Source organism: Mustela erminea, chromosome 10 (genome assembly GCF_009829155.1).
Source record: "Mustela erminea isolate mMusErm1 chromosome 10, mMusErm1.Pri, whole genome shotgun sequence".
NCBI lineage: Eukaryota > Metazoa > Chordata > Mammalia > Carnivora > Mustelidae > Mustela > Mustela erminea.
The window spans coordinates 67,123,908-67,151,254 of NC_045623.1; the positions used below are offsets into that span (position 1 = coordinate 67,123,908).

Here is a 27,347-nt window from a genome sequence, read left to right on the forward strand (position 1 = left end):
CCTGAGCTCCTGAACTTGGAGGCAGGGTCAGGAGTCACCTGTCTCCAACAGTGCTCAGCAGAGGAAGGAATAAGCACATCTCTCCTGTCCTCTCCCCCTGTGGCCCGGTGGGGGTAGTGGGTGGTCCCACCGTCCTGCTTTCCGACAGTGCTCATCCTGGTCGCCCTAGTGCCACCTGACCCTAGCCTAGAAAAGCTGCCTTGGCCCACCAGGCCCCCTCATGCTCTTCTCCTTGCCCCACAGCCAAGAAGACTTGTGCGGACAGCGACTTCACCTGTGGCAACGGCCACTGCATCCCAGAGCGGTGGAAGTGTGACGGCGAGGAGGAGTGTCCTGACGGCTCTGATGAGTCCGAGACCACATGCAGTGAGTCTGAAGCTAGGGCCAGGCCGGGATGGGGGGGGTTCAGCTTCTTCATCAGATCCTTCTTTGGAGGTTGGGAAGCCCAAGGGTTTGCAATCTGTCAGACACAGCTCCAGACCCACCTTGGGCCACACTGTCAGGAGCTCCCAGGGCACGGCCAGGCATATCTAGTCCTGGTTTCTGCTGACTTCCTCACAGGCCTCTTGCAGCTCAGGCCCTGCTCCTAGAGCACCAGGAGCTAGAAACAGCCCTTCTGCCCAGAAGCAGCCAGAGCGTATCCTCTGGGTCTCCCTGCAGCCTCCCCAACTATTTTTCTGGAGGATTCTGATCATAATTCTAGCAGTACTGCTAACAGTGGGTGCCTATTAAGTGTTTACTCTGGGCCAGACAGAGTGCTAGGCTCTTTGCACGCACTAATTCATCTTCCTACAGCAGCCTCATGAGGCAGGTCCTGTCACTTTCTAAATTTTGCAAAGCAGGACACTGAGGCTCAGAGAGACGGAGTGACTTGCCCAAGACCACCCAGCCAGGACTCTGAGGCCCCAGCTCTTTCCCCTGCCCTGAGCCAGCTGAGCCCAGGAGCCCCGGCATCCATGGCAGGCTGGATGACAGCAGAGGCAGCCAGGGGTGAGGCCCAGGGCCCGAGCCAGAGCCCCAGGCCCGCCTCCTACACTCTGGGCTTTGTCTCTCCTTGATTTCTTTTCTAGGCCCTAATCCTCAAAGCAAACTTACACCCAGCGGGTCATTCCGTGACATTTGTTAAATTAAAAAGGAGATGAGAAAGGGGCGGGGAAGGCCCCAGCAGGTCCCGAGGCAGAGCCTCAGCTGAGTGAGACGGAGAGGGCTGCTGAGGACCCACAAGTCACCATCACCATCCTCCTCGTCCTCCTCGTTAGGGGTCACACTCAGCCCACAGGCAGAGGCGGGGACAATGGAGGCCCATAGCCCATCTAGGGCTGTGGCTGGTGATAACTGGGTTTCTTCGTCTCCTGGCAACAGAGCCACCAGTCTCCCCGTGAAAGAGAGAAAGGGGGAGAGAAAGGGGGAGCAGGAGCGACCCCGGCCCCAGACAGGAGGCCCCCTTGTCTCCTTGCACAGCTGCCTCTGCCCCCCCTGGCCAGGCCACAGGCCCTGTCCTTTTCTTAGCCACAGGCAGCCAACCTGTCCCGGGGGCAGTCCAGAGCTTTGTCCTGAGCTGCAGAAGGCACAAAGCCCAGCCACGCCCACTGGGATTCTCATCCTCAGGGCCAGTTTGGATCTCTGTTTAGCAAGAAGGAAACTGAGGCCAGGATGGGTTTGGCCACTTGCCCAAGGCTGCCCTGCTAAGGAGGGGCAGAGCTGTGGACAGCCAGGAGTGGGTGTTTGGGGAGGGGGCCATAGCCATAGGGAGCCGAGCAGGGAGACCTGCAGTCAGCCAGCTGGGCTGTCCCAGACCCACTCTAGCCGTCTCCCTGGACACTGGGGGCAGCAGGGGAACAAGGGGAGCCTCAGCACAGTTATTACTGGGGTATGTCCTACTGCTTGAGAGCTGGGCTCCCCCTTTCCCTGTATCTCTGTCTCTCTGTGTTGATGTCCCTTTTCATCTTCCTGGCTCCAACTCCAGGGCCCTGCCCACCCTGCTCTCTTGGACGGCCACCCCCTATCTGTGCCCCTGCCCAGCCTCCCTCTTACCAGCCCTCTTCTCCATGCCATGCCCCATATTTCCCTCTGTCTTTCTCCCTCTCGTTTTTCCTAGCAGTTGCTGCCTTCCCATCCCCTAGCGGGGCAGGGCCCTCCAGCCTCACCCCTCCTACCTCCCAGGACTGCTTTGTACCCACTGTAAAGCACTGTTATTTGACATTTGAGTAACTGGAGAAGTCAAGGGCCTTGCTTACAAGACACACAGGGTGTTTGTGACTGATCGGCATTCTGTGATAAAAGGCAGGCTCATCAGGCTCTCCCTGAGGCTTGACAGAATGCCCTTGGGAACAGGAGTCAAGATGGCACCCTGGGAGTCAGAAAACCCAGCCCTGCCCTGGGCTCTCCCAGTGAGTTTGCTGTGAGATCCTGCACACTTTCCTGTCTGTCTCTGGACCCCAGTTTCTAACATTTCAGAGTTCCTGTACACTTAGGACCTTCTTTCTTCCAGCTAGGGCATAAGGCCCAGGATCCCACTTTTTGTGCAAAGTTACACTGCTCAGAGGTGGGCAAGGCCTGTGGGGGGCAGGGGACTGCCTGGAGGAGGTGGGTCAGAATGGGACCTCAAGGGTCTGGCAAAATTTGGGGCAGCAGGACCTGGCAACAGGCTGGGAAGCTGGTAGCCAACCCACTGCCCATTTAACTAGCGTTGCCATAGCAACCCCTATAGTCTACCAGGTTCACCTGTATAACCTACCAAGTTCCTAGGACATCTGCCAGCTCAAAGATTACAGGAAGCAGTAAAGTGTAGTGGGTTTGGTGGGTATGTGATCTGTTTGGGTCCAGGTCCCATGAGACCTCAGGCAGTTTGCCCAGTCTCCCTGAGCCTCCATTTGCTCATCTGTAAAACGGAGTGATGGCACCTGCCTTGCAGGGGTTACGGGGATGAAATGGAAAAAATATGGCAAACTGTCAGGGCACAAGTAACTGGCAGTGTTACTCTCATTGCTGTATTTTGATTCCAGGCCCTCTCTTCCACATACAGCAATTTAAAATTTTAGAATAAGGGAGGGAGTCTGCATGGAGAGGGCAAGGGGTCTGGGAGGATGTTCCATTTTTGTGCTTCCCCACTGTGAAGTCTGCCCCTAGCTAGCTGGGGTTTCTCCAGGCTCAGTTTCCTTCTGGTTCTGGGATTTGTGTCTGTCAGATACAGCCAGGAGTCACAGTAGGAAAGCCTGGGACATTTGCCTAATGAAAGTGGCATTTCAGGTCTAATTATAGCTCCCTTGATTGGGGACGGCTTCTGACCCACCTTCACGCAACCGATGGGAGGGGTACGGTGTAGGGGAGGGGAGGTTGGTTCAAGGTGAGTGAGTGGCAACTTTGGGCACTGTTCATTGGCAATGGGAATTTATTCATCATCTCTGAGCCTTTCCACTGGAAAGGGGACCTTACTGATGAACCAAGTGGAGGTCCAGAGGTTTTCTGAGGCCCAGAGGCAAGTTAGAGGCTTACCAGCTAGGAGTACTTTGCCCGAGCCCTCAGGAAGGAGCTGTGTGTGACTGCACACTCCCTCACTACCCGCATCATGAGGCGGCCCCATGCCATGCTTCCTGGACAGCAGCCGGACACTGGGAGCCCCACCGCCTGGCTCCCTGGTCCTCCTGGAGCTGGCCTTCCCCATCTGGACGTCGTCTGCCCTTCAGCCTCGCATGTCCCGTCCCTGCAGACGAGCCCACTCCCTAAGCAGCCGGCAGACGCTTCAATTCTTTTACTCGACAGACATTTCTCTTTTTATTAATTTGTGAACTCATAAATTAGAGAACGCCAGTGGACTGGATTTCTGGGGCAGGATTCTCCGGGAACGGGTAATGCCTCCAGCCACTCCGGCATGCCATTCCAGGACCTCGCCGACCGACCCTTCAGGATTCCTGGAGTCTGAGAGACCGCAGGGTTCTTCACGCCTGCCTCTCAGAACCTCGGGGACACTTGACAGCAGGCCAGGGCATTCCTCGGGGCGTCTGTCTCGGAGAAAGGCTCCGTGGGGGGGTCCTGTGAACTGTGCATGCATCCCCGAGGCCAAGGCCGAGCCCCTTGCGTTTTCATTTCATGAGATGAAACAGGGGCAACTGGTTTCTGAGTTTGTTCCAGGCCCCGTGTGTGGAGATTTCCATGTCTCCTCATTTAAACCTCCTAGAGGAGGTTCTGGAGGTTCTATAGCCCCATTGTCAGAGGGAGCCTTGGTGCAGAGAGATTAAGTGACTGGCCGAGGAACCTGCGTGCTAGTAGATGGGCACAGGCCCGGTGGGCCCAACTCCAGAACTCACTAATGCTCTTTCTCCTGCATCACGCTGCCTGAGGGGACTTCGGCTTCAGTTGTCCTGAACGTGGACATTAGGCAGCCGTGTTGCAGACCCTACTTGAGTAGAGGCCCAGTGAGCCTCCTTCCTCTGGTGACCCCTCTCCAGCCCAGAGGTCCTGGGAGCACCAACAGGGCCTGCTTTTCTCATGGGCAGTGGTTACATGGGGTAAGTTAAGCAGTGCGTTTAGACATCAGAGATCTAGGCTGGAAGTCCAGCTTGGCCTCTCTCCACAGGACTTTCAGCAAACACCTTACCCTCTCTGGGCTTGGCTGGCCTCATCTGTAAAATGGAGGTAGTCATGGCTCTCTCCTCCCTCATGAGGAGACACAGCGTATCAGCACTTACCCGGGCCAGCTTTCCAGAGGCAGGCAGTGAGAAGGCCTGACCCCACAGCCTGCAGAGTGAGGTTGCCATCCTAGCTTCAGGGAAGAGCTGTGTGACAGCAGAGACGGTCAGGTTCTAGGAGAGAGAGGAGGTTGGAACACTGGGCATCCAGTAGCTTGGGCGGTCCCTTCCCCTCTTTGGGCCTCTGTCTCCTATCACTTTAGTGGGAACTCCTCGATGTGACCTCTGTGTCCTGGCCTTCCAGGATGGTGCCTTGGCTCTGTGAGGGTAGGAGGGGCTGCTGTCAGGCATTGCGGAATCCTCCAGAGCCTGTAATTAGAGCTGTCTATTTAAGGACACAGCAAATGTCTTATTAATTATAAAGAAAGGAAGCAGACGGATTGTTTAATCATTGTCCTTGCTGAAAGGTTATGCAATTAACTATATAAATATTCATTAAAAGTTCAAGCGGCTGCCTGCTGCACTGGGGTCCGCAGAAGTAGGCCCCAAGAGGTGGGGAGGATGGTCAAGGGCCTTTTCGGTCACCTGGGCATTTGGGTGTAGAGTTTGGGGCTGGTTCAGGCTACTCCTCTACCCACAGGAGCATGTTGGTTTTGATGAAAGAGCACCACCATCAGAGGAACCTGGACTCTGCCTTTCACCTGCTGTGCATCTTTGGACCAGTTCCTTGGTCTCTCTGAGCCTGTTTCCTCCTCTGTCAAATGGAGTGCTTACCTGAAGGGCACCCCTGGAGTTGGCACACATAGCCTGAAGGGTCTGCTCACCTGGGAGGTGGTGGGCCGCATGGGAAATGGAGTCGCCTGACACAGCATGGGTGTTCAGCAAACATGGCTTCCTTCCAACTCCGCTGCGAAGTTCTGTTTCCTGCGGTCTGGCTCAGGGGGAGATGGTCACCTTGTCCTTCTGTCTCGTTGCTCTCTCAGGAGTTTGCAGGCATGCAGGAAGCCTCTGTTGCTTATATGGGAATGAATTTAAAGGAGACAAAATATTCTGTATCTTTTAGACTTGCAGAATGTTAACCCAGTGATTCTCAGAGGGGGTGCATGGGACTCTCCCAGGGGCAGAGGGGAGTTACTGAAATGCAGATTCCTGGGCTCTGCCCTCAAAGTCTGGATTCTGTCTGCTATTAACCGGGCCCAGGAACCTGCACTTCCGGCAGCCCCCATGGCCCACCCTGCAGTCAGGAGTCTGGGCAACACTGGCCGACTTCAGCTCCCTCCTGTGCTTCCGGGGGTCCTGTGGTGTGCGGGTGATGGAGGGGCTCTGGAAGGGCCCCACCTCCCAGCTGCCAGACCTCCTTTACCACCCTGCACTATGGCCCCCAGGCAGCCTTTGTAAAAGATCTTTGTGTGTCTGCGCTCTCTAGGGCCCTACACACCAGTTATTTGTGAAGGGGAATTTCTAGAAAATGAATCCCATGAATCCTGTATTCTTGGCGGGTTGCCTCATATTTCACAAAATGTATTCCTAGGGAGAAGTCTGGGGTCCCAGGTACACCTCTCCCTTCGCATAGTAGTGTCTGAGGGCCCTGCCTCCAATGCCTGCCCCCTCCCCCGACTTAGCCTTTTCTCTGTCTTTGGTGCCCTGTCATCCCAGCTGTGAAAGTCAGAAAAGGGGAAACTGGTCCGAGTTGAGGGGGAGACACGAGTGACCCCCCCACCAGCAGGTGCAACAGACTATGCCAAGTGTGAGGCGTCAGACACAGCTGACTTAGAACCCTCACTCAGTCTTAGCAGCTGTGTGACTAGACCCCAGTGCTTACCACAAGGGCTTGTACACGGCCGCACTCGGTAGAAACTCACTGAGTGGACAAACAAGTCTTCGTCTGTTCATTTGGGGAATTATAGTGGCTAACCCTTAGTGAGCCCTGGGCTGGGCGTTCTAAGTGCCTTACAGACATTCACTTGGGACTCCTAACAATCCCACGTGCTAGGGAATAGTATCATTGCCACTCTGTTGGCACCGAGGTGAGGGCTGTTGACTGAGGTCACATAGCCAGTGAGTGACCTGATTGATGCCCAGGAAGCCAGGTTCCAGAGCCCCTGCCCTCTCGACCTCCAGGATGGAGGCCTCGACATTATCCTCATCCTGCCAGGGGCTGTTGTGTGGATTAAGTAAGTGAGCCTCTCGCTCCGGGCCTGGCAGCTCCGGGCAACGACAGAGTTCACACCCTGGCAGGTAGCAGGGAGCCAGCTGCAGAGGTCTACACCGCGCCTTCCACAGCTGGGTCTGTCACGTGGGTCATCCTGGGACTCTCAGGATGAGAGCCATCCCCAGCCCTGATCAGGGTTCTCATTCTTTCTTCCAAATTGAGAATCAGCCCTGGGGCTCCAGGCCCCTGATTGAGTCAGCCTCTGATTGCTGCTGGAGTAATTATAGCTGTGTGGTCCCGCTGGGCCCTGCCGCACGCACAGCCCTGCTCTCCACAGCCGGCACTGTTGCTGGGGGAGGGGGAGGGGGACGGGGCATACCGAGGCTGCTCTTGGGGCCTTGGCAAGGCCTCCAAATCCACAGGTTCAGATCACTGAGGCACTGATGTGGAAGCCGAACCGAGGCCCAACTGGGGCATGTTCCACCCCGAGGCACATGGCGGGAAAATGGCAGAGAGGCATGCGGGGCATGGCAGTTTCCTGTTGCTGGAGCTCAAAGGGGATGTTTGGAGGATGGGAGGTGGGGCCGGTAAGGCAGGCAAGAGTGGCTGGATGGAGGAGGGACTTGCCTGCCAGGGGCCAGGGGCCCGTACAAGGGTGTTAGACAGGGAGTGGTGGGATCCGATGTAGGATTCCAAGGGCCTTAGGGCTAGATAGTAACTGCTTCTCAGATGAAGAAACGGGACCCAGAACAGGGAGGCCTGACGGATTCCCAGGGCCTCGGGCCAGGCGGCTTGAGGCAGGCAGGAGGACTGGTTGGCGCAATGCCCTGTGTCCCCCCTTGGCTAAGCCATGTGCGTGTGTCTGTCTCCACAGCCAAGCAGGTGTGTCCTGCAGAGAAGCTGAGCTGTGGACCCGCCAGCCACAAGTGTGTGCCCGCCTCGTGGCGCTGCGATGGGGAGAAGGACTGTGAAAGCGGAGCAGACGAGGCCGGCTGTGCCACCTGTGAGTCGGGTTAGGTCCGGGGCCTGCAAGGTGGCTGGGCAGCCTCGGGGAGCAGCAGCCACTTTGGGGAGGGGCCTTCTCTCGGGGCTTGGTGGGTGGACAGCAAAGAGTAATGATCAGGACACTAGTAATGGCCAGGCGCTCTAGAAAGACGTTTCCTGCTTTCATCCTCACAACCACTGCACGAGCAGCCATTGTCATCCCCATTTTATGGGTGAGGAAACTGAGGCTCAGACAAGCGAGGAAAAGCACCCAAAGCTGAGTTGTGGAACCGAGATTCAAATCCGGCTATGGACAGCCAAGCCCAGGAGTATTTTTATCATATCTGACATCTGCTCATCCATTCCATCCGTCTCCACCGACCTCTGAGCCAAGGCAGGGGGCGAGGGCTCAGGCGTGGGGGGTACTGGTGGGGCTGGGGGCAGGGGAGGGGCAGACTCCTGAAGTGTGAAGGACGTCTGATGCTGAAATCTCAGACTCCAGCACGAATGTCACAGGGCGGGAAGACATCCCCAGCAGCCTCAGCAGGAACAGATGGAAGTGGTCACCGGGGCAGTTCCACATCACTGAGCTTCAAACACAGGATTATCTCCTTCCCAGGGACCAGGCCAGCGGGTCCTGGGCCAGTGGGGCTATGCTTGTGTCAATTGGATGGACACCTACTGTGTGCCAGGCCTGGAGCCAGGCTCTGGAAGGGATGATGAGGTGAATCTTACACGCTTCTTCCTCCGGGAGCCCGTGATTAATAGGGGAGACAGACTGGCTGCCGATAACTAAGCTGCAAGGCTGGGCTGAGATGTGGGTGGTTTGGGGTATGATAGGGGCTTTTGCCAGGAACTCAACCACTGCTGCCTCGCACCCCCCTCCCTCTTCCAGCCTCTATATTTACATCCTACCCATCCTCCCTGGCCCAGGGGAAATGCCATCTCTCTGGAGCCTTCTGAGTCACACAGCACTCTAGATTCCAAGTCTGGAGTTCTGACGTGTCTGAAGCAGGAAGCATCTGGGTATGGGGGAGATCCTGGCTTCGGCCAGCAGCTCCCTAGCGATGGCACTGGCTTGTCTCCTCAGCTGTGATAATTTTGCGGGGCTTCACTGGCCAATGAGAATCCTCTTCCCTACTTACCCCCCTCCCCATAATCAGATGTTTCCTCATTTCTAAGGGCCATCAGCCGCTATTGCACGGGCAGGAGTATCTCTAACTAGGCCATGTGGTGGCAGGCATGGTCCTCGTTAATTACGGGTGACGGGAGGGTGGTTCGAAGGTCCTACTGGACACCTCTGCTACAGATCCCAACCACCCAGGCAGAGGAGAAAGAATTCTTCCTTCTTTCCCTGACCCAGAGCTGCTTCCATTTCTGAGAGCTGGGAGTGGACTCTCTAGACGCAGGTCTGAGAATAGGACTCTTGAAGCCGTTGTTAACTTTCAGACCTCAGGGAGAGCTCAGTATAAGGAAATGACTTAGTGAGCCCTTCCCCCCAGACACGTGCAAGCCGAGTCTGGCAGGGAAGAGGGGAGCTAATCTGGGCATGCATCTGCGTAATCTTGGGGGCAGACACCACAAGGCAGTGTGTGCTTTCCCCACCAGTGCCCCAAAAAGCCAGAAGGGGGAAAAAATGCAGCTGTCAGAAACTTGATAGAGCTGTCAGCAACACATGACGAGCTGCGTACATTGCGAAGCTGAAGACATCATTCTATTTTATGTCCAGTAACAATGAAAAATGACATATTTCTATCAGCAAATAAAAACAGACTCTTGGCGCCCCCACGTGGAAAGATCCGGTGCTGCCGCCACGGGGGCTCTACCCAAGGCTGCAGCCTCCTTCCCAGCCACACCCCCCATCCCCCAGCCACAGCCTCTGTGTGAGGAACCAAGCAGAGAGATGAGGAGGTCGCTGCTCTGAAAATGGCCTACCCTCCAGGAAAGGAGGAGCAAACCAGAAAGCTGAGAGTGGTCAGAGTAGGAGGGAAGAGCCCCAAACCAGGGTTCTGGCTACGTGTGACCCTGGACAAATTGCTCCTCTCTGGGCCTCAGTTTTCCCATCTATAAACTAGCAGTTGGGCTGGTGGTCTCCAAAGCCCTCAGCCTCTGAGCTGGGCAGCTCACTAGAGAGAGGAAGCCCAGGGCCCCAGGCAGGGCCAGCAACCTGTGTCCTTACCTACTGCCCATCCCTACTTACTCCTCAACATCCCGCCTGTCTGGCATCCATCTACTTCACACCCGCCCCCCACAGGGAGCTCTGTGCCAGGCCCTCCAGACCAAGTGGGATCAGTCTCGGAGGTGGTCCCCGTGCAGTAGTCGTGAGGGAGACAGAACGATGTGAACCCAGATGTTTGAACGTGCTGTGAAGGGCACGCAGAACAGAGGTAGAGGGAGGCTTGCCAAGTAGGAAAGCATAAGTGTGTTATGAAAGAGGTGGGCTTTGGACCCCTGGAGGATGAGAACTGGTCACTGTGATATACGGAGACAGTGCTGGGCAGGAGGAGAGCACCCAGCAGAGGGGAGAGCTTGAGCGAAGGCCTGGAAGTGAAGAGGGGGGCCAGTGGTCTAGTATGGCGGGCACCAGGAGCTCGGGTGGAGCAGTGGCTCTGTGCCAGTGGCTTGGATGCCAGGCCAGGGGACTGAGCCTGGCTGGTGCGGGCCCATGGGGATGGGGAGGCAGCTGAGTCATGACATCAGGAAACAGCTCCAGATCTTGTTCCTTGGGATGGGTCGGGGTCATGTTCGGTATTATTTCCTGGGAACATCACAAGGCCCTTGGAGACGGGCAGCACCCCGCGGCAGGAGCACTCCCAGCCCCACCGCATTGCTGGCGGCGCGGGGACGGGAATTCTCGCTCCCAGTGAGGCTGCGAGGCTCAGGGTGGGCAGGCGCAGTGCCCTGAGTCCCCCTGCATGGCCCCGAATCGGAAGCCTCCTGTGCTGTCGGGCGCCCCTCCCCCCGCAGGACGCCCGCGGTGGGTGGGCAAGGGTCAGCCCCCCCGCCCCCCCGCCCGCAGCAGCAGCAGGGCCGACCGGCTCTCTGTCCCGCGCAGTGTGCGCCCCGCACGAGTTCCAGTGCAGCAACCGCACCTGCTTGGCCGCCGTGTTCGTGTGCGACGGCGACGACGACTGCGGCGACGGCAGCGACGAGCGCGGCTGCGCCGACCCGGCCTGCGGGCCCCGCGAGTTCCGCTGCAGCGGCGGCGGCGGCGCCTGCATCCCCGAGCGCTGGGTCTGCGACCGCCAGTTCGACTGCGAGGACCGCTCGGACGAGGCGGCCGAGCTGTGCGGCCGCGCGGGCCCCGGGGCCACCGCCGCACCCGCCGCCTGCGCCGCGGCCTCCCAGTTCGCCTGCCGCAGCGGCGAGTGCGTGCACCTGGGTTGGCGCTGCGACGGCGACCGCGACTGCAAGGACAAGTCGGACGAGGCCGACTGCCGTAAGCCTCCGCCCCCCACCCCCGTACCGCGTGGCCCCACTGCTCTCCCCCGGCCGGCCTGAGGCGCCGGCTGCCAGGACCCACCTGTCCTGCCCGCCCGGGTTACCTGGGTTAAGGTGGGGCGCGGACTTGAGGAAGGTGGAGTCCCTAGGTTGGAGGTCCCCAGGCTCCTAAATTGCCCAGCTCAGGTCTGACCCCAGAGGCCCAGGGTCTTCCCTGGTCCTGCTTTCCCAGTCCTGCCTCCCGCCCCCTGCCCTTCCCCATTTCAGGCATTCACCCACTGGCTCCAGTGCCCCAGACCTTGGTACTCTTAGGAGCTGCCCCTGCGCCCCGCCCCTGCCAGCCCGCTTGTCCTTCAAGGCCTCAACCCTCCCAGCTGGGCTGGGTCTTCCCCCCCCCCCACCCCCGCCCCCTGCCCGCCCCCCTACCCGGAGCCGCCCTTTCCTACAGCACAGACTACACTGTAATGTCACCTGTTCATTCCTCAGTCTCCCTTCTGCCCCTTGAGCTCCTAGAGGATGGGGAGCTTCCCAGTCGTCTCTGGGTTCCCCATGTCCCACCTAGTCCCCGTCATGCAGAGGGTGCTCAGGAAGGGTTTGGGGAAGGGATGAAGTCATTAAGACATGAGCACCGATTCTGAAAAGAAGGCGGCGGTGTGCTGTGGGTGGGTGGCCCTGGGGAGAGGCAGTGGATGAGAAAACAGCAGACCTGAGTTTCAGTCCTGGCTCTGTCAGCCAGAGTGCTGTGTGATCCTGGGTGAGGCCTTCCCCCCTCTCTGAGCTTCAGTCTCCCCATCTGTACACTGCAAGTGCCTTGGCCAGGTGTCCTCTGAGGACTCCCAAGTTCAGCCCCTGGTTCTCTTCTTGCCAAGCGCGGATATGGGCTGGGGCTGGGGTCTGTGGGAGGAGGGCTGTTCCAATACCACATTGGCCCTGACCCTCCTGCTTTGCCTTCTCCTGGCAGCCCTGGGAACCTGCCGTGGGGACGAGTTCCAGTGTGGGGAAGGGACTTGTGTCCCTACAATCAAGCGCTGCAACCAGGAACAGGACTGTCCAGATGGGAGTGATGAAGCCGGCTGCCCGCAGGGTGCGTGAGGTTGGAGGCAAAGGGGTGACACCCTCCCCGAAGAAGAGCCCTGAACTCTCCCAACTCCAGAGAGAGCAGAATTCAGAGAGGTCTCCCCTTGGTGCCTGAGATGTGTGTACCCCCAAAGCATCATTTGCCACTAAATTACCCAGATTTACTCCCTGCAGGTCCTGCTGGCCCCAGAACAGGATTTTAAAGGACTTTGCAAAAGCTCAAAGAGGCCTGGGGGGGTGGGGCATGAGAAGGCACTGCAGGAAGTCCACCCGCACCATTTGTCCACGCCCAAGCCTCCACGTGGCTTTCTTCTAGCATAAGCGTAACCTCCGTCCCCAGGGAGCTCCCTTCATTCTCTGTGCACTTCAGAGGACTTGTGCACTGTCCTCTGGTGGGACTCTGCCTCTGGTCATCACTCCCCACCTGTAGGAACCAGGACCCTGACCACAGGTCATCTGGGAAAATGGATAAAGGGTTGGGCAGTGAGGCAGCCTCCCCTATACAGGGCCTCTGGGACACAGGTCCCCCTCAGATGGTCAGTCCAGTCCCCAGGGTCTCTCTAGGGTTTCTCCTTTCCTCTCAGGGCCCAGAACTGCCAGATCAGGCATATCGCCCCCTCCCCCCCACCAGCCTTGCCCAGCTAAATGATATGTGGGCATCCTGACTTTATTCCTGGGGTTCTGCCCTTCTGAGAGCAGAACTCCCACCAGCCCCGTGTCCCACTGTCTATCCTGGGTCCTTTAGAGACCTATGGGGACTGGGGCTGGAGCTTCGCTCACCTCCCACGGACCTAGACCAGCCTAGCCCTCCCTGCCCAAGGTCTCACAGGCCCTGTCCACTCTCTTGTCCGGCCCGACAGAATCAACATGTGAGGGCCCCCGCAGATTTCAGTGTAAGAGTGGCGAGTGCGTGGACGGCGGGAAAGTGTGTGACGCTCAGAGAGACTGCCGGGACTGGTCGGATGAACCTCTGAAAGAGTGTGGTACAGTACCTGTCTCCTTCTGCCTGCTGGACTCAGCCCCACCATGCCCCCTCCTGGCATCCAGGCCAAGGCCCACACCTGCCCCTCTGCACACGTTCTGCTCTGACCCTCTCTCTCTGGACTTGTGCACTGTCCTCTGGCGGGACTCTGCCTTGTGGTCTCATTCTGCATCTCTACAAATCAAGCTGCCTTTCCTTTCCAACCCAGATTCTCAGTTATGCTTCCTCTCACAAACTCGGCCTCTCCTCCTCTCTCCTTCCCCATTGAGACCTTTGCTAACCTAGCCAGGGTCCTGGCCTCTGAGGCCTTCTAGTCTCTGCAGGAATCCAGGAAGAGAGGGAGAGGTAGGGGACAGCAGACAGTAGCCAACTGAGGTACATTCCAAAGCCACCTGGCTCGGGCCAGGCCGAATGAGGGTAAGGCAGACCCAGCAGCAGAAGGTGACAGGAAGGCGACACCATCCTGAGCCCCAAGGAGCTTGGGCTTTCCGAGAGAGATGACTTACAGGCTGGACATGAGTAAAGGACGGGATGAGGCAGCTGTCCTAGAGCTAGAGCTATGACAGAGGGTTCCAGGCTGAAAAGAACAGGAGAGTCTGGGCTGTAGGTGAGGTGAGCAGCCCACAGAATATGCTAGAAACCCACTGTGGGCTCCAGGAAGGTTCATGTCTGAGCTCAGAGCTTTGGGCCCAGAATTCCTGGGAGGACGGAGCCTATATCCAACCCTACCTTTCTGGCAGACCAGGCTGCCAGTCTGAAGATTCCGGGGAGTTTCATTCTCTAGAACTCTCCAGGAACAGCATGTTTCCACCCCTGTTGGAGATTTAAAAATTGGTTTTGGAAGGCAGCGTGGTCGGTTGCAGGTCACTTAGCCTGCACCGAAGCTGGCGGGAACGCGCTCATCTTAGGCCTTCCTGCTCCCTCAGACGCCCTGCCAGGAAAAGTCCCAGAGGAAGGAACGTGAGCAAAAGATAATGGGGAAGTGGGAACAACGGAGCCCAGCCTCCACCACCAACAACCCCCTCACCCCTCACAGATCTGGAGTTAGCCAGGGGCTGCTAACCTACTAAATCTCTTCTTTCTGGTCTTTTGCACGACACATCTAAGAGAAGTATGTACGCATGTATTTGTGTCTGTGTGCTGGAGAGCCCAGTGTCTGTGTCCACGGCTCCTCCTTGGAGTAAGGCAAGGGGACTGCATCTTGTGTCTCTGTGCGTCCCTGCATCCGTGGGAATTTGTCTGTGGGGTCTGTGCGCCCGCCAGTGTGTGGGAGCATGTACGCAGGGACACGCATGTGCTGGGGACAGTGACTCTGCCCCTCCCTTCCATGGCAGCCTCTGGACCACCCCCACCTCCCCTGCAGGCACCCAGCAGAATCGCCTCCAGCATAGATAGCACTGGGAAGGCCCAGGGAAGCCCCTCCAGGCGCTGCTTTGGCACTGGCCTTCCAATGCACGGTCAACGAGGACCCACTACTCATTCTCTCACCCCGAAGGGACTCTGTGCTTTCCTCTATCAGAGAAACCTGAGCCACTTCAAGCTCTCCCTCTTCCCTTTTCAGAGCCATCCTACACATGCTAGTCTGTCAAGGGTTTGGTAAATACAGCTGTGGAGTTGCTGCTACCTACAGAGGGAGGGGGGCGGCGAACAGAGGGAGGGGGCAGCGAGTGGGTGCGTGAATGAGGCAGTGAGCGAGCGGTGAGCAGAGCAGATGGATGGACGGCACTGAGGGAATAATACAGTGTGGGAGAGGTCAGGGGAGGCGTGGAGTGACCGAAGATTCCCGGAGGTGGTGCCCCACAGAGTGCCCCTCAAAGCTGCCGTGGCTCAGCCCACCCCAGGGGACTGGGCCTTTTCCCAGGGCTGGACCCAGCTGAGTACCCCCAACCCCCCAGAACTTCCAGTCATGGGGTTGCTGTGATCTTGTTCTTTCAGTGCTACCAACATCCCGGGGAAACAGGAGGCGGCCCAGGGGTAAAGGGGAGTCATCCGTACGCATGGCTTGGGCTGGAGGTGGGCACTCGCCGCTGTGCATGGCCTGGGGCGGACCACTCAGACCAGCTGTGTGCATGGCCACAACTGGCTTGGCTCAGCTGTGCTTGGCTTGGCTGCAGTGGCGGTGCATGAACCTGGGGGGTAGAAGGGTGGCAGGGCACCTTCTCTTGGCCTGCAGAATTAACCTGTGATCCCAAAGCTCAGAAGATGCTGTGAGGACATGGTGAGCTTTGGTGCCGGCCTCCCTAACCTCCCCTAGGACTCTGCCAAAGGGGGCGAGGAAGCAGAGGGTGGGGAGACCCGATGAGCTTCTGGCTTCCTTCAGCCCCTGCAGCAATGGGACCAGACCTATGATTGAGTATAGAAGGAGGGATGGGGCTGAGAGGGGAGAAGGTGGAAATAATCCATCATATTTCACTGTAGGAGAGAAGTGCCAGAGCGGCAGCTCTGTGTAGAAAGCACCTGGGGTCTTAGATAACCACAGGCTCAGTGGGGTCAGGCTCTGTTGTTCAGACTCCCTCTGGGCGGCAGTGAACTAGCCCTGGGCCCTGTCCTGGTCGGGACATGGACAGATGGGATGTGTCCGGAGGAAGGCACTTGGATAGCAGGGCGTCAGAAATCAGCGCTTCAAGGAGACTCAGAGGGAACCATCAGACTCTGGCCAGCCCCAGCCAGTAGAGCTGGAGTGGGAGCAAAAGCTTCAGGAAGGCCAGTCCAGTGAGGAAGGCTGCCCTGGGAGGGAAGGGGCTCCTTGAGGCTGGAGATGTTTAAGCAAGGGCATTTCAGAAGGGGTTCTTGAGGTATCCTGAGGGTGAGGGGTGGTCCCTGCACAATGAGGTCACGAGGAAGGAGGAGCTGTGAGATCTGTGTTTGTGAAAGGAGAGACCTCAGGCGGCCTAACTGCCTCTGGCCTCTGCGTACACAGAGCCCTGGCCTGGGAGGCAAAGAACTGAGTTCCACTCTGTCCCTGTCTTTGGGTCCAGCCTGGAGCAAGGACCTGCACCTCTCTCTGAGCCTCCTCTGCGCAGTCACCTGGTTAACAAGGCTGCGGCTCAGTGCAGCTGGAGAGCATCCTGGCCCCACGGGGGTCCTGCCGCCCGGAGTCTCTGCTTCAGCTCTAGGCCCTACCCCTGTCCTGCCCCCACCTCCCCAGCCAGGACTCCTGAACCCCCAGGAGCCTGTGTCCTTCCCCAGGGCTGAATGAGTGTCTGCACAACAATGGTGGCTGCTCCCACATCTGCACGGACCTCAAGATTGGTTTTGAGTGCACGTGCCCAGCAGGCTATCAACTCCTGGACCAGAAGACCTGTGGCGGTGAGACCCTCCCCACCCTCCCCCTCCCCCAGACAGAGGCAGAGCACCCTGTAGGTTCTGACCTGTGCTCATCCCGGCAGACATCGACGAGTGTGAGGACCCTGATGCCTGCAGCCAGATCTGTGTCAATTACAAGGGCTACTTCAAGTGCGAGTGCCACCCCGGCTACGAGATGGACACACTGACCAAGAACTGCAAGGCTGTCGGTATGGGCACCCCAAGGTGGGGGTACGGGGACAGCTCCATGGGGTTGCAGAGAGCCGGCTGCTGCCACCTCTGTGAGGAGCAGATGGGTACGCAGGTACACACACACACACACATACACACGGAGCAGGGGGCACATGCGTTGCTTGGATTATAAGTGTACCTTGCACACAAACACCTGCACAGACCCTGCCCAGAGCCACCCAGTATATCACAGACACGGCACTCACAGTCACACCATGTATGGACACATGCTTGACCGTGCAGACCACGCATACAGCACAGGCATTCCCAGGAGAGGGCATGACATGCACGGACCCACACATCGTTCTAGGCACTGGGGATTCGGCAGTAAGCAAAGCAGACACAGATCCCTGCGTGCTCTTTGGGACTTACATCCTGGTGCATGAGACAGACAAGAAATCTGATTTAAAAAAAAAAAAAAGAAATCTGATAAATAAGTGAACTAGCATGGCAGATGGTGGTCATGGTTAAGGAGGAATACAACCCGGGGAAGGGGAGAGGGAAGTCCAGAAGGGCAGAGAGGAGTACAGTTTCAGACAGAGTGGTCAGGGAATTACCTCTGTGAGAAAGTAACATTTGAGTCAAGACCTGGAGGTGGTGAAGGAAGGAGACATGCAGCTATCAGTAGGAACCACATTTCAGGCCAAAGGAACAGAAAGTGCAAAGGCCCTAAAGCAGGAGCGTGCGGGGTGTGTTCCGATGACAGCGTGGAAGCCGGCGTAGCTGTAGCAAAGAGCACAGGAGATGAAGTCATCGAGGGGACTCTGGGCAGATCACAGAGTCTTCTAGACCATCATAAGGGCTGTCACCCCACGTCAGGGGGAAGCCTTGGAGGGCTTTGAGTAGAGGAGGGATGTGCTGTGCCTTTCATTTCCAAAGGCTTCCTCTGGCTGCCGTGCTGGGAGGAGACTGTAGGGGACAGGCAAGAAGCAGGGAAACCATCTAAGAGGTTTTTGGCGTCATGCAGAAGAGGTGATGGTGGCTAGGACCATCGTGCTGCAGTGTGAATGATACAAAGCAGGCAGACTGGACGTACTTTGCAGGTTAAGACTTATTTTGAAGCAACAGGATTCACGTACCCATTGAATGTAAGATGTGAGAGTTAAAAAAAGAGAGTCGAAGATGACAGCAAGGGTTTTGGCCAAACACCTGGGAAAACGGGATTGCTATCTACGGAGCTGGGAAAGATGGTGCAAGAAGCAGGGTCGGGGGAACAGTAGCTTGATTTGAGCATGTCAAGTTTTCAAGAAAGCTGTGTTGACATCCAAGCGGGGGTTGTGAGGAGGCCCTCGGACGCACAAGCGGAGCTCAGACGCACACACACGATGCATGGTGTGCGGCCACAGTAAGGGACACAAAGCCTGCAAACCCAAAGCCTACCGCCCCTACTGTGCCCGATGCCACATGTATGTTCGCGCGTCATGCATCCCATGCTGCCTGTTCTCGCTGCCCCCCCATCCCCCCAAGGGACGCGTGTCCTCCATGCACGGACTGTGAACGTGCAGCAGAGACAATACATGACTGCCGCGTCATCACAAGGCCCCGCAGAGGAACATCTGAAGCGCAGTCACACTAAATCCCAGCCACCTGCACACTGGGTTCCTAGCACCTCGAGATACCCTGTAACCCAGCTCCTGCCTTCAGAGGATCGTGTTGCTGCTCTCGTTTTGGGACAAAGAAAAGGGAACCGTCAGGGGAAGGGCTTTGACCTCGGCTCTCCTTCTTTCTCCTTCCTACACCCAGAGTTCTTCTTTCTCTGGACCCTCTTTGGGTACCAGATCCTCTCTTCCCCCGCCCCTGCCCCATCACCACACGCAGGTCACAGGCCGAGGCCACACAGGACTCTCTGCTGGTCCTCCCTGGTCCCCAGGGAACTCGTTAGCCTGACACAGATGCACAGTGACAGGGACCAGGTGGCCTGCAGAAATGTCCGCTGGAAAACGGGGGAGAAGGCCCAGGTAGCTCCAAGTACAGGGGCTGGGACGTGAGAGTAGAACCAGGTCACAGGAAGGAAACCCGGAATTCAGTGCTGGCCCCTCACAGGCCTCTGGGGTAGTGACCTTCGTGCTGAGTAGCCAGGAATGTCTCGGTCACTAGTGAACTTCCTAAAATAGCCTCCTAAGTTTAAAAATGGCTTTTCGTGTGCATGGGTTGCCCTGTGTTGTCCCCATTGCACGTATATGACCCGTGCTGATATTACATGTACCCCACCCCTGCTACTGTTTCAGAGTCCAGTCCAAACGACACCCAGCTCACAGGAACCCTCCTGATCCCTGCCAGCCCCTGAAACGTCATGTCCCTGAAACATCATCTCTAGTCATGTCCCCAAACACGTTCTGCGTAAACTAAAGTCTGAGTCTTCAGGGAGAGGAGTCTCACACTGCATCTCCTCTTTTAAACCTCACCCTCATTCTCATGTTCATCCTCACACTCCAACCTCAGTCCCCTTCCTAAAACACTTGATGCTCACATTGCCCTGTTGTGAGCTATTGCAGTGGGGCCCTAAGCAGGGGAGCTGGGGAGCCCTGCGTTCTAGGCAGAGGGGACCACTTGAGCAAAGGCCCGAGGCAGCCAGGCTCTGCCTGGTCATCATACTGGTCTGGTGGCTGGAGTCAAGGTGTGTTGGCTAGATGGGGCTTAGGGTCACATCCCAGAAGGTGTAAGCCTAAGGAGGAAATGGGGAGTCGTAAAAGATTTGGGGTGAGTTTATGTCTAATACAAAGAATACAGATCTTCCGTTACACAGGGCACTTTGCACCTTAAGCCTCCCCATACACCGCCCCCCCACCCCACCCCTTGCACTGACCGTTTCTCTCACCCTTCCTGCACCGCAGCTGGCAGAAGCCCATCGCTGATCTTCACGAACCGGCACGAAGTGCGGAGGATAGACCTGGTGAAGCGGGACTACTCCCGCCTCATCCCCATGCTCAAGAATGTCGTGGCGCTGGATGTCGAAGTGGCCACCAATCGTATCTTCTGGTGTGACCTCTCCTACCGCAAGATCTACAGGTGAGTGGAGGCAGGTGTTCCACAGCCAGGCTGGGGCAGGGGCGGGGGGCCTGACAGGTGGAGAGGAAGGGGGACCTCTGTACCTGCTCCGCCTCCAGAATCCGCTGGGGACAGACAGGGACTTGGGCAGAAACACAGGGTCACAACGGATATGGAACTCCCAGACCGTCTCCTTCCCTGGGGCTGGCCAGGCAGAGAGGTCTGTGGGGAGAGCCCCTCTGAGCCCACACTCCTGGGCTTTGACTGACCTCTGGTGGTCTGGGGGGCAGCACCAGACCTGAGAACCAGTCCACCAGGCCAGGAGGGATGACACTCCAGCCTCCGTGAGGACTGTAAGGCAGCTTACCTGTCTGTGGGTTAGATCTTGCGGATAACTCAGTCCAACATGACTGAGACCTGGTCCTGCCTGGAGGACAGCACTCATAACACAGTGATGTCTATTACGCTGCTCCCAAGAGGAAAGTACAGAGGGGGCCCCTTACCCATTCTGGGGTGTCAGGGAACTCTTCCTGGATGGCACTACCCCCAGCCCAGCCCTTTCCTTTGTCCAACGCCATAGTCAGTGGACTTCCACTCTCTAGAAGGCCCCTCACACACACCAGGAGGTCCTCTGGTAGGTCTTTCTCAAATCCCACAAGCCTGCCTCCCTGTGTGTCCGGGCCCCTTTTTTGACGTCATATCCTTTCTTTGTTCTGAGATCTGTGTGGCAGGACTGCCAATGACCAGGCCCAGGGTAGACTGTTGAAAGAACAATGGGGTGGATGGATGGATGGATGGATGGATGGATGGAGATAAACCAAGTGCTGTTCACAGACAGCTAGATACGTACCACACCCCGAACGCACAGACACATACTCAGTTTAGACTCACACACAGAAGCAGCTAGGGCCATGTCTGCCCCCCAGGTATGCCTGGAAGAGGCAAGATTTGATGACAGACTGGGTATGGGGCCGAAGGAGGTGCATTCTGGGAGGTTCGGATTTCTGGCTCAGAAGCCTGCCATTTTCTGATATGGGAGCAGTGGGTGGGGTGGGGTGTTGGCCATTCTGGCTGGCTGAGGGGAAAGGAATGGGGGGCAGTTTGAGATGTGTTGAGTTCAAGGTCCATGGGACATCCAAGGGGTGCCAGTCGGCTTTACAGTCTGGAGCTTCAGAGAGTAGTCAGGATGGGAGAATCAGAGTTATGGGTGGCAGTGGGCACTGTGGATCTAATCAGCCAGAGGGAAAACGTGGGGGAGGAGAGAGCATTGGGGAAAAACAGCATTTGGGAGACAGAGTCCTGGTAGCGTTGCCTCCTGCGTGTCTGCTGTGTTCTCAGCCCCTTCTCTTCATTCTCACTGACACAGCCTTTCTGCAGATTCTCTTCGCCTCTCACCCAGCTGTGGTAGTGGCCCCCTAGCTGGCCTCCCTGCCTTCCTCCCCTCCCCTTCCATGCATCAGCGCCACAGTGACCCAACATGCCTATCTGACCATGACCTCTCAACTGCTCAGTTACTCCCTCCTGAATAAAATCCCGACTGCGTGGCCTGGCCTGCAGGGCCCTGCCTACACTCATTTCCAGTCTGTGTCCCGCATACTCAGCTCTACCCCCATCGAATGCCTCGCTGTTCCAGAATACACAGCTCTGGGTGCCCACACATACCATTCCTTGTGCTTTCTGTTCCTTGTGCTCCTGGTGAGCTAGTCTTTCAGGACTCAACTACAGAGCCTTCTCCAGTTCTCCAAGATAATGGAGTCTCTGTTTCTTGACTGCTAGAGTCCCTGATGCTTTCCATAATCACGTTGTACTGTGATTACCTGGCTAGAAATTCCTGTCCCCCACTAAACTGAGCTCCTCCAGGCCAGGGACTATGGCTGACTCAAGCCTGTATACTTGCTTCTGGTGGCCTAGGAAATGGGAAGAATAGAAACTAGCCAAGTTCCTCTAAAATCCACTGCCATGGTCTAGAGGGGAAAGAGAGATGGGAGGGGTGCCCGGGCAGCACCAGATGGACCCCTGGATGGAACCCCTGCCCCATGACCAGCTCTGGTTGTTCTAGCGCCTACATGGACAAGGCCAGCGACCCGGCAGAGCAGGAGGTCCTCATTGATGAGCAGCTGCACTCTCCAGAGGGCCTGGCAGTGGACTGGGTCCACAAGCACATCTACTGGACTGACTCAGGCAACAAGACCATCTCTGTGGCCACAATTGATGGTGGCCGCCGCTGCACTCTCTTCAGCCAGGACCTCAGCGAACCCCGGGCCATCGCGGTTGACCCCCTGAGAGGGTGAGTATCTCCACCCAAACTTCCCATTTTCCCTGAGGAGGCACTTGGTCCTACCGTGTCTATCATTAAGAGTTATCTTGGAGACTTTGGAAGGCCATGGGCCACTCAGACAGCCCAAGGGAAGAAAGTCTGTGTGGGGTCCTCAGACTATTAACCCTTGACCAAGGGTTCTGTGGGCAGTGGTCATCAGGGTTCTCCTTACTCTGCCACTAACTCATATCCCAGAATCAGTGCATCGCAGAGCATAGTTGGGCTCTAGGGATGGCCCTCGTGGAAGCTTCTGGGGCAGGAAGTCTTTCCTCAGGTTGCTGCATGCTGCTGGTGGCAGCTCCCACACTCCCAGAGACAGAAAGCTCATTATTTCCCACGGGGGCCATTTCATTTCAAGGCAGCTCTGCCCATTAGAGAGTGTTTAGGATTTTATTTTTTTTCTCATATCCCCAAATCTGCCCAACTTTGACTTTCTCCATGGGCCTCTGGAGTTACATCAGACGCATCTACTCCCTGCCCTACAGGACAGCCAGCAAGATAACGAGGACTGAGACCACTGACTAGGTCTGGTGCATCCCTGGGTGCACAGCCTCTGGGCCCCTCACCACCCAGGCTGCCCTGCTGTGGCCACACTTCCATTTTGGGGGTAGTGATTCTGAACAGAGCAAGACTCTTCCCTCCTTTCCCCAATAGGGATGTCCCAGGAAGGCATGGTTTCTCAGCAGCGGTAGCCATATTAAGTTTCCCAGGATCGCTAGCTTCTTCCTGTTACTGTTTTTTTAATTGTAAACAAGGATAAGAAAACCCTCTTCTTCCAGTGAGGGTGGCTGGGGGCCACACTGGCCCCTGACAGAATGTGTGAGGCCTTGGGCAGGGACTGACCACTGTGCTTTACTGGGCACGCTTAGGAACAACCAGGCACCCGACCAATGATGAGTCATCTCACTTAATCCCCACTTCAGCCCTGCTCCCTGTGTGTAGTGACACCCAGCCCAGCTCCAGTCCAATGTGGATGGGTCCGGGAGTCCCCGCAGGAAACCCGCTGCACACCTGAATCCAGATGACTTGGGGAGGGCTTAACGGGGGGTCTCTTTACAGAGGAGTGGGTGAGGTCTGATGCACTGTTCCTAACACTGTGCCCTTAGCAGCACTAGGCCCAAGGGGCAAGAGCAGGGTCAGGTACTCGGGCTGGGAAGGAAAGAGGGCCACCTTCAGAGCAGTAGCCAGCCATGGGCAACTTTGTAGAGAGGAGTCTGGAACAAATACCCTGAGCTCAGTCTCTCGTCCTCCTGCTCAGACATGTCACTGAATGCAGCGGGAAGCCAGAAGACTAGAGAGCCAAGCCCACTGATGTGGTTCGCACACGGGTCAGATTTTTGGGTACAGAGCAGAATGGGGAAGGGTAGAGAGTGACTCCAAAGCCACTAACAGAATCACTCAGCCCCCCAGCTGAAGGGGGCCCCCAGGCCAAGGCAGCCTTGGCCTGACACCAGATTCCAGCAGAGGCGGTTTTGGGGAGAAGGAAACCTTCAGGCTTTAGAGTTTGGCTTGCATTTTATATAAAGTACAATGCTGGCTCCGCCGCTTATTAACAGCGTGATCTGAGGGAAGTCAACACTGTGACCCACAGTGTGCTCATTTATAAACCGGGACTAATAATTACACTCTCCAGGGGCTCTGGTGGGGCTGGGACGGACACATTACTTTGTCCAACAAATACTAAAGGAGAGCCTGTTCCGGGTCCCACATGAGCAACCTGCAGGTACACAACGAGGGGCAAGACGGACAAGCCTGCCCTCAGGGGACCTTACAGACTAGTGGGGGAAATAGATGGGAAAATACACCTCACCACCCAGATGCCCACAGAAATAACCATTTTTTAAGTGCCAGGAAGGCAAGAACTAGTGCTTTCGGAGGTAATAACAGGGTGGCCCTATTACAGAGAATGATTCTGTACAGCAAAGACATTCACGCTGAGAAGGAGCCAGGGGACGGGTGGAGGCCTGAGGCTCTCAACTAACAAAGCTTGGTACCTGCAGCCCCGTGGGGTTGGGAAGGGTTGGGGTGGTGGTGGGAGAGAGGCCTGAGCAGGCAGAGCTCTGTCAGCCGTGGGAAGGATTTGGGATTTTGTTTTAAGGGCAATAGGAGAAGCCACCGTAAAGTTTAAAAACCAGAGAGTGATGATTTATTTCTGCTTCTGAGAGTTCCTTTGCCTGCTCTAGAGGGATGGGGTTAGAGGGGCAGTGATGGCTGTGTTTATAAGTACGTGAGGCAAAACCTCTCAGTTCATTGCCCGGCACACAGTAGGTACTCATTAATGTTCAAGAATGAAGCGAGCGAAACCCCGGGCTGAGTTCTAGCTGTGTGACCCTGGGGAAGCCGTCTACTTTTCCCTTTGCAGACCAGGAAAGTAAGAGAGGGTTGACGAGGGCCTTTCCTGCTCTGGCCTTCGGGGCTCCGGTTAGAGCTGCCAGAGTGGCAGAGAGGGGCTCTGAGGCTGGTTGGCTGAAGCTGGGGGGACTCTTGGGGAACGCAAGCTTCCCAGGGCTCTCAGATGAGGGGAAACTAATGCAACTGCTAACTCTTAAGATTCGATGGTTCCAATGGATTTCAGAGGCCCCCCCAGCCCCCACCAAACATAATATCCAGTGGCTCATTGAGCCTTCTGACCCACACCACCCCAACCCCATCCCCTGACTAAAATTCCAATTGAGTTCTTCTCTCTTTTAGGTTCATGTATTGGTCTGACTGGGGATACCAGGCCAAGATCGAGAAGTCTGGGCTCAATGGTGTGGACCGGCAAACACTGGTATCAGACAACATTGAATGGCCCAATGGAATCACCCTGGGTGAGGCCTGCCTTCCCTGGATTGGGGCCCTGTTCCACTACCCAGTGCTGACTACCATCTGGAGCCCCACGGGTCTTGTGTTTATATCCCCCATAGAGTACCTGTGCCTGTATTTCTGGATGGTTGCCCCAGGCTCGCCTCCATGGGAGGCCTGGCCTGGAAATGTGGGTAGGGGAAGTGGGCACAGAGGAGCCGAGACCCTGGTTGGGATCCCAAACTCAAGACCTGATCCCCTGTCCCCAGATTTGCTGAACCAGCGCTTGTACTGGGTAGACTCCAAGCTTCACCAGCTCTCCAGCATTGACCTCAACGGAGGCAACAGGAAGATGCTAATTTCCTCCCCCGACTTCCTCAGCCACCCTTTCGGGATAGCTGTGTTTGAGGTGAGCTCCGGGAGGGGAGACATGTCCCTAGCAGGACACTAAAGCCTAGAAAAGGCTTTTCAAATAGGATGGCTCTCTGAGATGTGTCCAAACAGAAACAAAGGAAGAGGGAAGCCAGCTGACTTGTGCGCACACAGAGGCCTCGCAGCCTACTGTCCTGTGCTTCCTCCCCAAGACCCCTCTCAGAGCACTTGTCACAGGGAGGTTACTAGACCACGTGTGTTCCCTTTCTGTGCCCTCAGCGCCTGGCACTGTACCCCTATACAGAAGGTACACAATAAAGGGAGGGAGGGAAGAAGAAATATACATTTCCTTAGACTCTGCTGTTGGAAATAGCCTGAGAGATGCTATTCAGCTCAGCACACTTTGGCTGACCTTTGCTGGACCCTGGGGTCATTGAAGTGAATCAGATGTTAACTCAGTCCTCACGAAGCTCCCCGGAGGGTGGAGCGTCCCACCCGTCCTGTGCCTGTGTTCGGCCCTAACAACCTTTCTTCTTGGAGAACGAGTAATCCAGAACCAACCCAGGTCTCACCACGTCGATCTTTGCCCCCAAGGGGAGGGAAAGCAAGGGGACCATGGTCTGTGGTGGCTATTGGGCCATATTTGCTTGGAGTGACATCACTCAGCACTGCTCTGAAATTCTGGGCAGAACCCCACCTCCAAGTCCAGCGCCCGCTTGGAAAGACAGGTGTGTGCAGACACATGTAGGTGCTTGTGCGTGTGTGTAGCATTGCACACACACATAGTGTAAAGTGTATGCGTGTGTCTCCAGAAATCCAGCCATTTACAAGCTTGCATTTCTGGTATGTGCTGGTGCTTGTGAATATGTAAGTACTTACACCAAGACTTGGCCAAGTGTCTGTTCTGGTCCAAGTGTGCTTTTGTGGGTAGGTGTCCAGATCTGTGCATGGAGATGCATGGTTGCACCTGTTGTTGTGGACTTGCCTGCAGGTGCACCTGTAGGCTTATGTGGACAGAATGTTGGATGCATACAGATCCGTGTGTACCCGGAAGCTGTAGGAGGACATACCAGGGAATAGTCCCCTCCAATCTTGGTCCCAGGCCCCGGTAGGGGTAGCAGCCATTGAGACCAGACCTTGGGCTTCTCCTCGGCTCCAGGAAGCAGGCCTAGCTCAGCATTAATGAACAGTCTTCAGGCCAAAGCACAGATCCAACAAATAATCCTCCATGATAGAGGGGAACAAGAGTATGTGCCACAGATTAGTGGCTGAGAGCCTATCCCCTGGGCCCCCTGTGAATCTGTGGGCAGGAGAGCTCAGGGGAGAGGTTAGGGCAGTTTTTATGATGATGGTTTGGGCCAAGCCCTGAGACTAAGGTCACGGGTTTAGGCCCTAGGCCTCCCATCCTGTGCATCTGTACCCCCACAGGACAAGGTGTTCTGGACAGACCTGGAGAATGAGGCCATTTTCAGTGCAAATCGGCTCAATGGCCTGGAAATCTCTGTCCTCGCTGAGAACCTCAATAACCCACATGATATTGTCATCTTCCATGAGCTGAAGCAGCCAAGAGGTGAGCCTTGCCTGGCCCCACAGCCCCTGCCCACACCCTCTCCCTGCACTAGTTGGGCTGTGTGGTTCCCCTAACGCCATGTCCCAGCGTTCCCAGGACACGTGGAGACTGCCACTCTCGTTGGGAGTATGCTTTGCTGTCACACATTTTACCTCATTTCCTTCAGCTCTTGGTGAAATAAGGCTGGGTATAAAAACTATAATATAAAGTTCCATGTGTGCCTATAAGAAGTGGGTGTTACTTTTCTCATTTAGAAAGTTGAGGCTCAGAAAGGTAAAACAACAGAACTAAAACCCAAACTCAGGTCTGTCTGATTCCAAGAACTGCTTCTGCCGGGAGGGAGCACATCACCTCTCATTTATGATGTGTACCCATTTTGCAGCTATATAAGCTAATATATCCCCGGGCCATGGAGCAATCCAGCTCGTTGGGACCAGAAGCCAAGAATCCTGCTCGTCGGGCTCCCAGGCTCTCTTGCTAGGATATAGTGATCAGGCTACCTGTAACTCAGCTGT

The 27,347-nt window shown here is 56.4% G+C and overlaps 1 protein-coding gene across 10 annotated transcripts in view; it reads left to right on the top strand.

Moving 5' to 3' along the window:
* Positions 1–27,347, top strand: part of LRP8 (LDL receptor related protein 8) — a 78,834-nt gene that overhangs the window by 35,964 nt on the left and 15,523 nt on the right. For 3 of the 10 annotated variants that reach the window (XM_032361793.1, XM_032361797.1, XM_032361799.1), the window contains exons 3-14: positions 244–366; positions 7,655–7,783; positions 10,820–11,203; positions 12,167–12,289; positions 13,143–13,265; positions 16,454–16,573; positions 16,654–16,779; positions 19,636–19,810; positions 21,849–22,076; positions 24,798–24,916; positions 25,160–25,299; positions 26,691–26,832. In XM_032361793.1, coding sequence (XP_032217684.1) covers positions 244–366; positions 7,655–7,783; positions 10,820–11,203; positions 12,167–12,289; positions 13,143–13,265; positions 16,454–16,573; positions 16,654–16,779; positions 19,636–19,810; positions 21,849–22,076; positions 24,798–24,916; positions 25,160–25,299; positions 26,691–26,832 — 1,932 coding nt within the window. Of the gene's footprint in view, positions 1–243; positions 367–7,654; positions 7,784–10,819; positions 11,204–12,166; positions 12,290–13,142; positions 13,266–15,199; positions 15,278–16,453; positions 16,574–16,653; positions 16,780–19,635; positions 19,811–21,848; positions 22,077–24,797; positions 24,917–25,159; positions 25,300–26,690; positions 26,833–27,347 lie in introns of all 10 variants that reach the window. The other 7 variants (XM_032361796.1, XM_032361798.1, XM_032361801.1 and 4 more) reach the window with 5 other exon arrangements.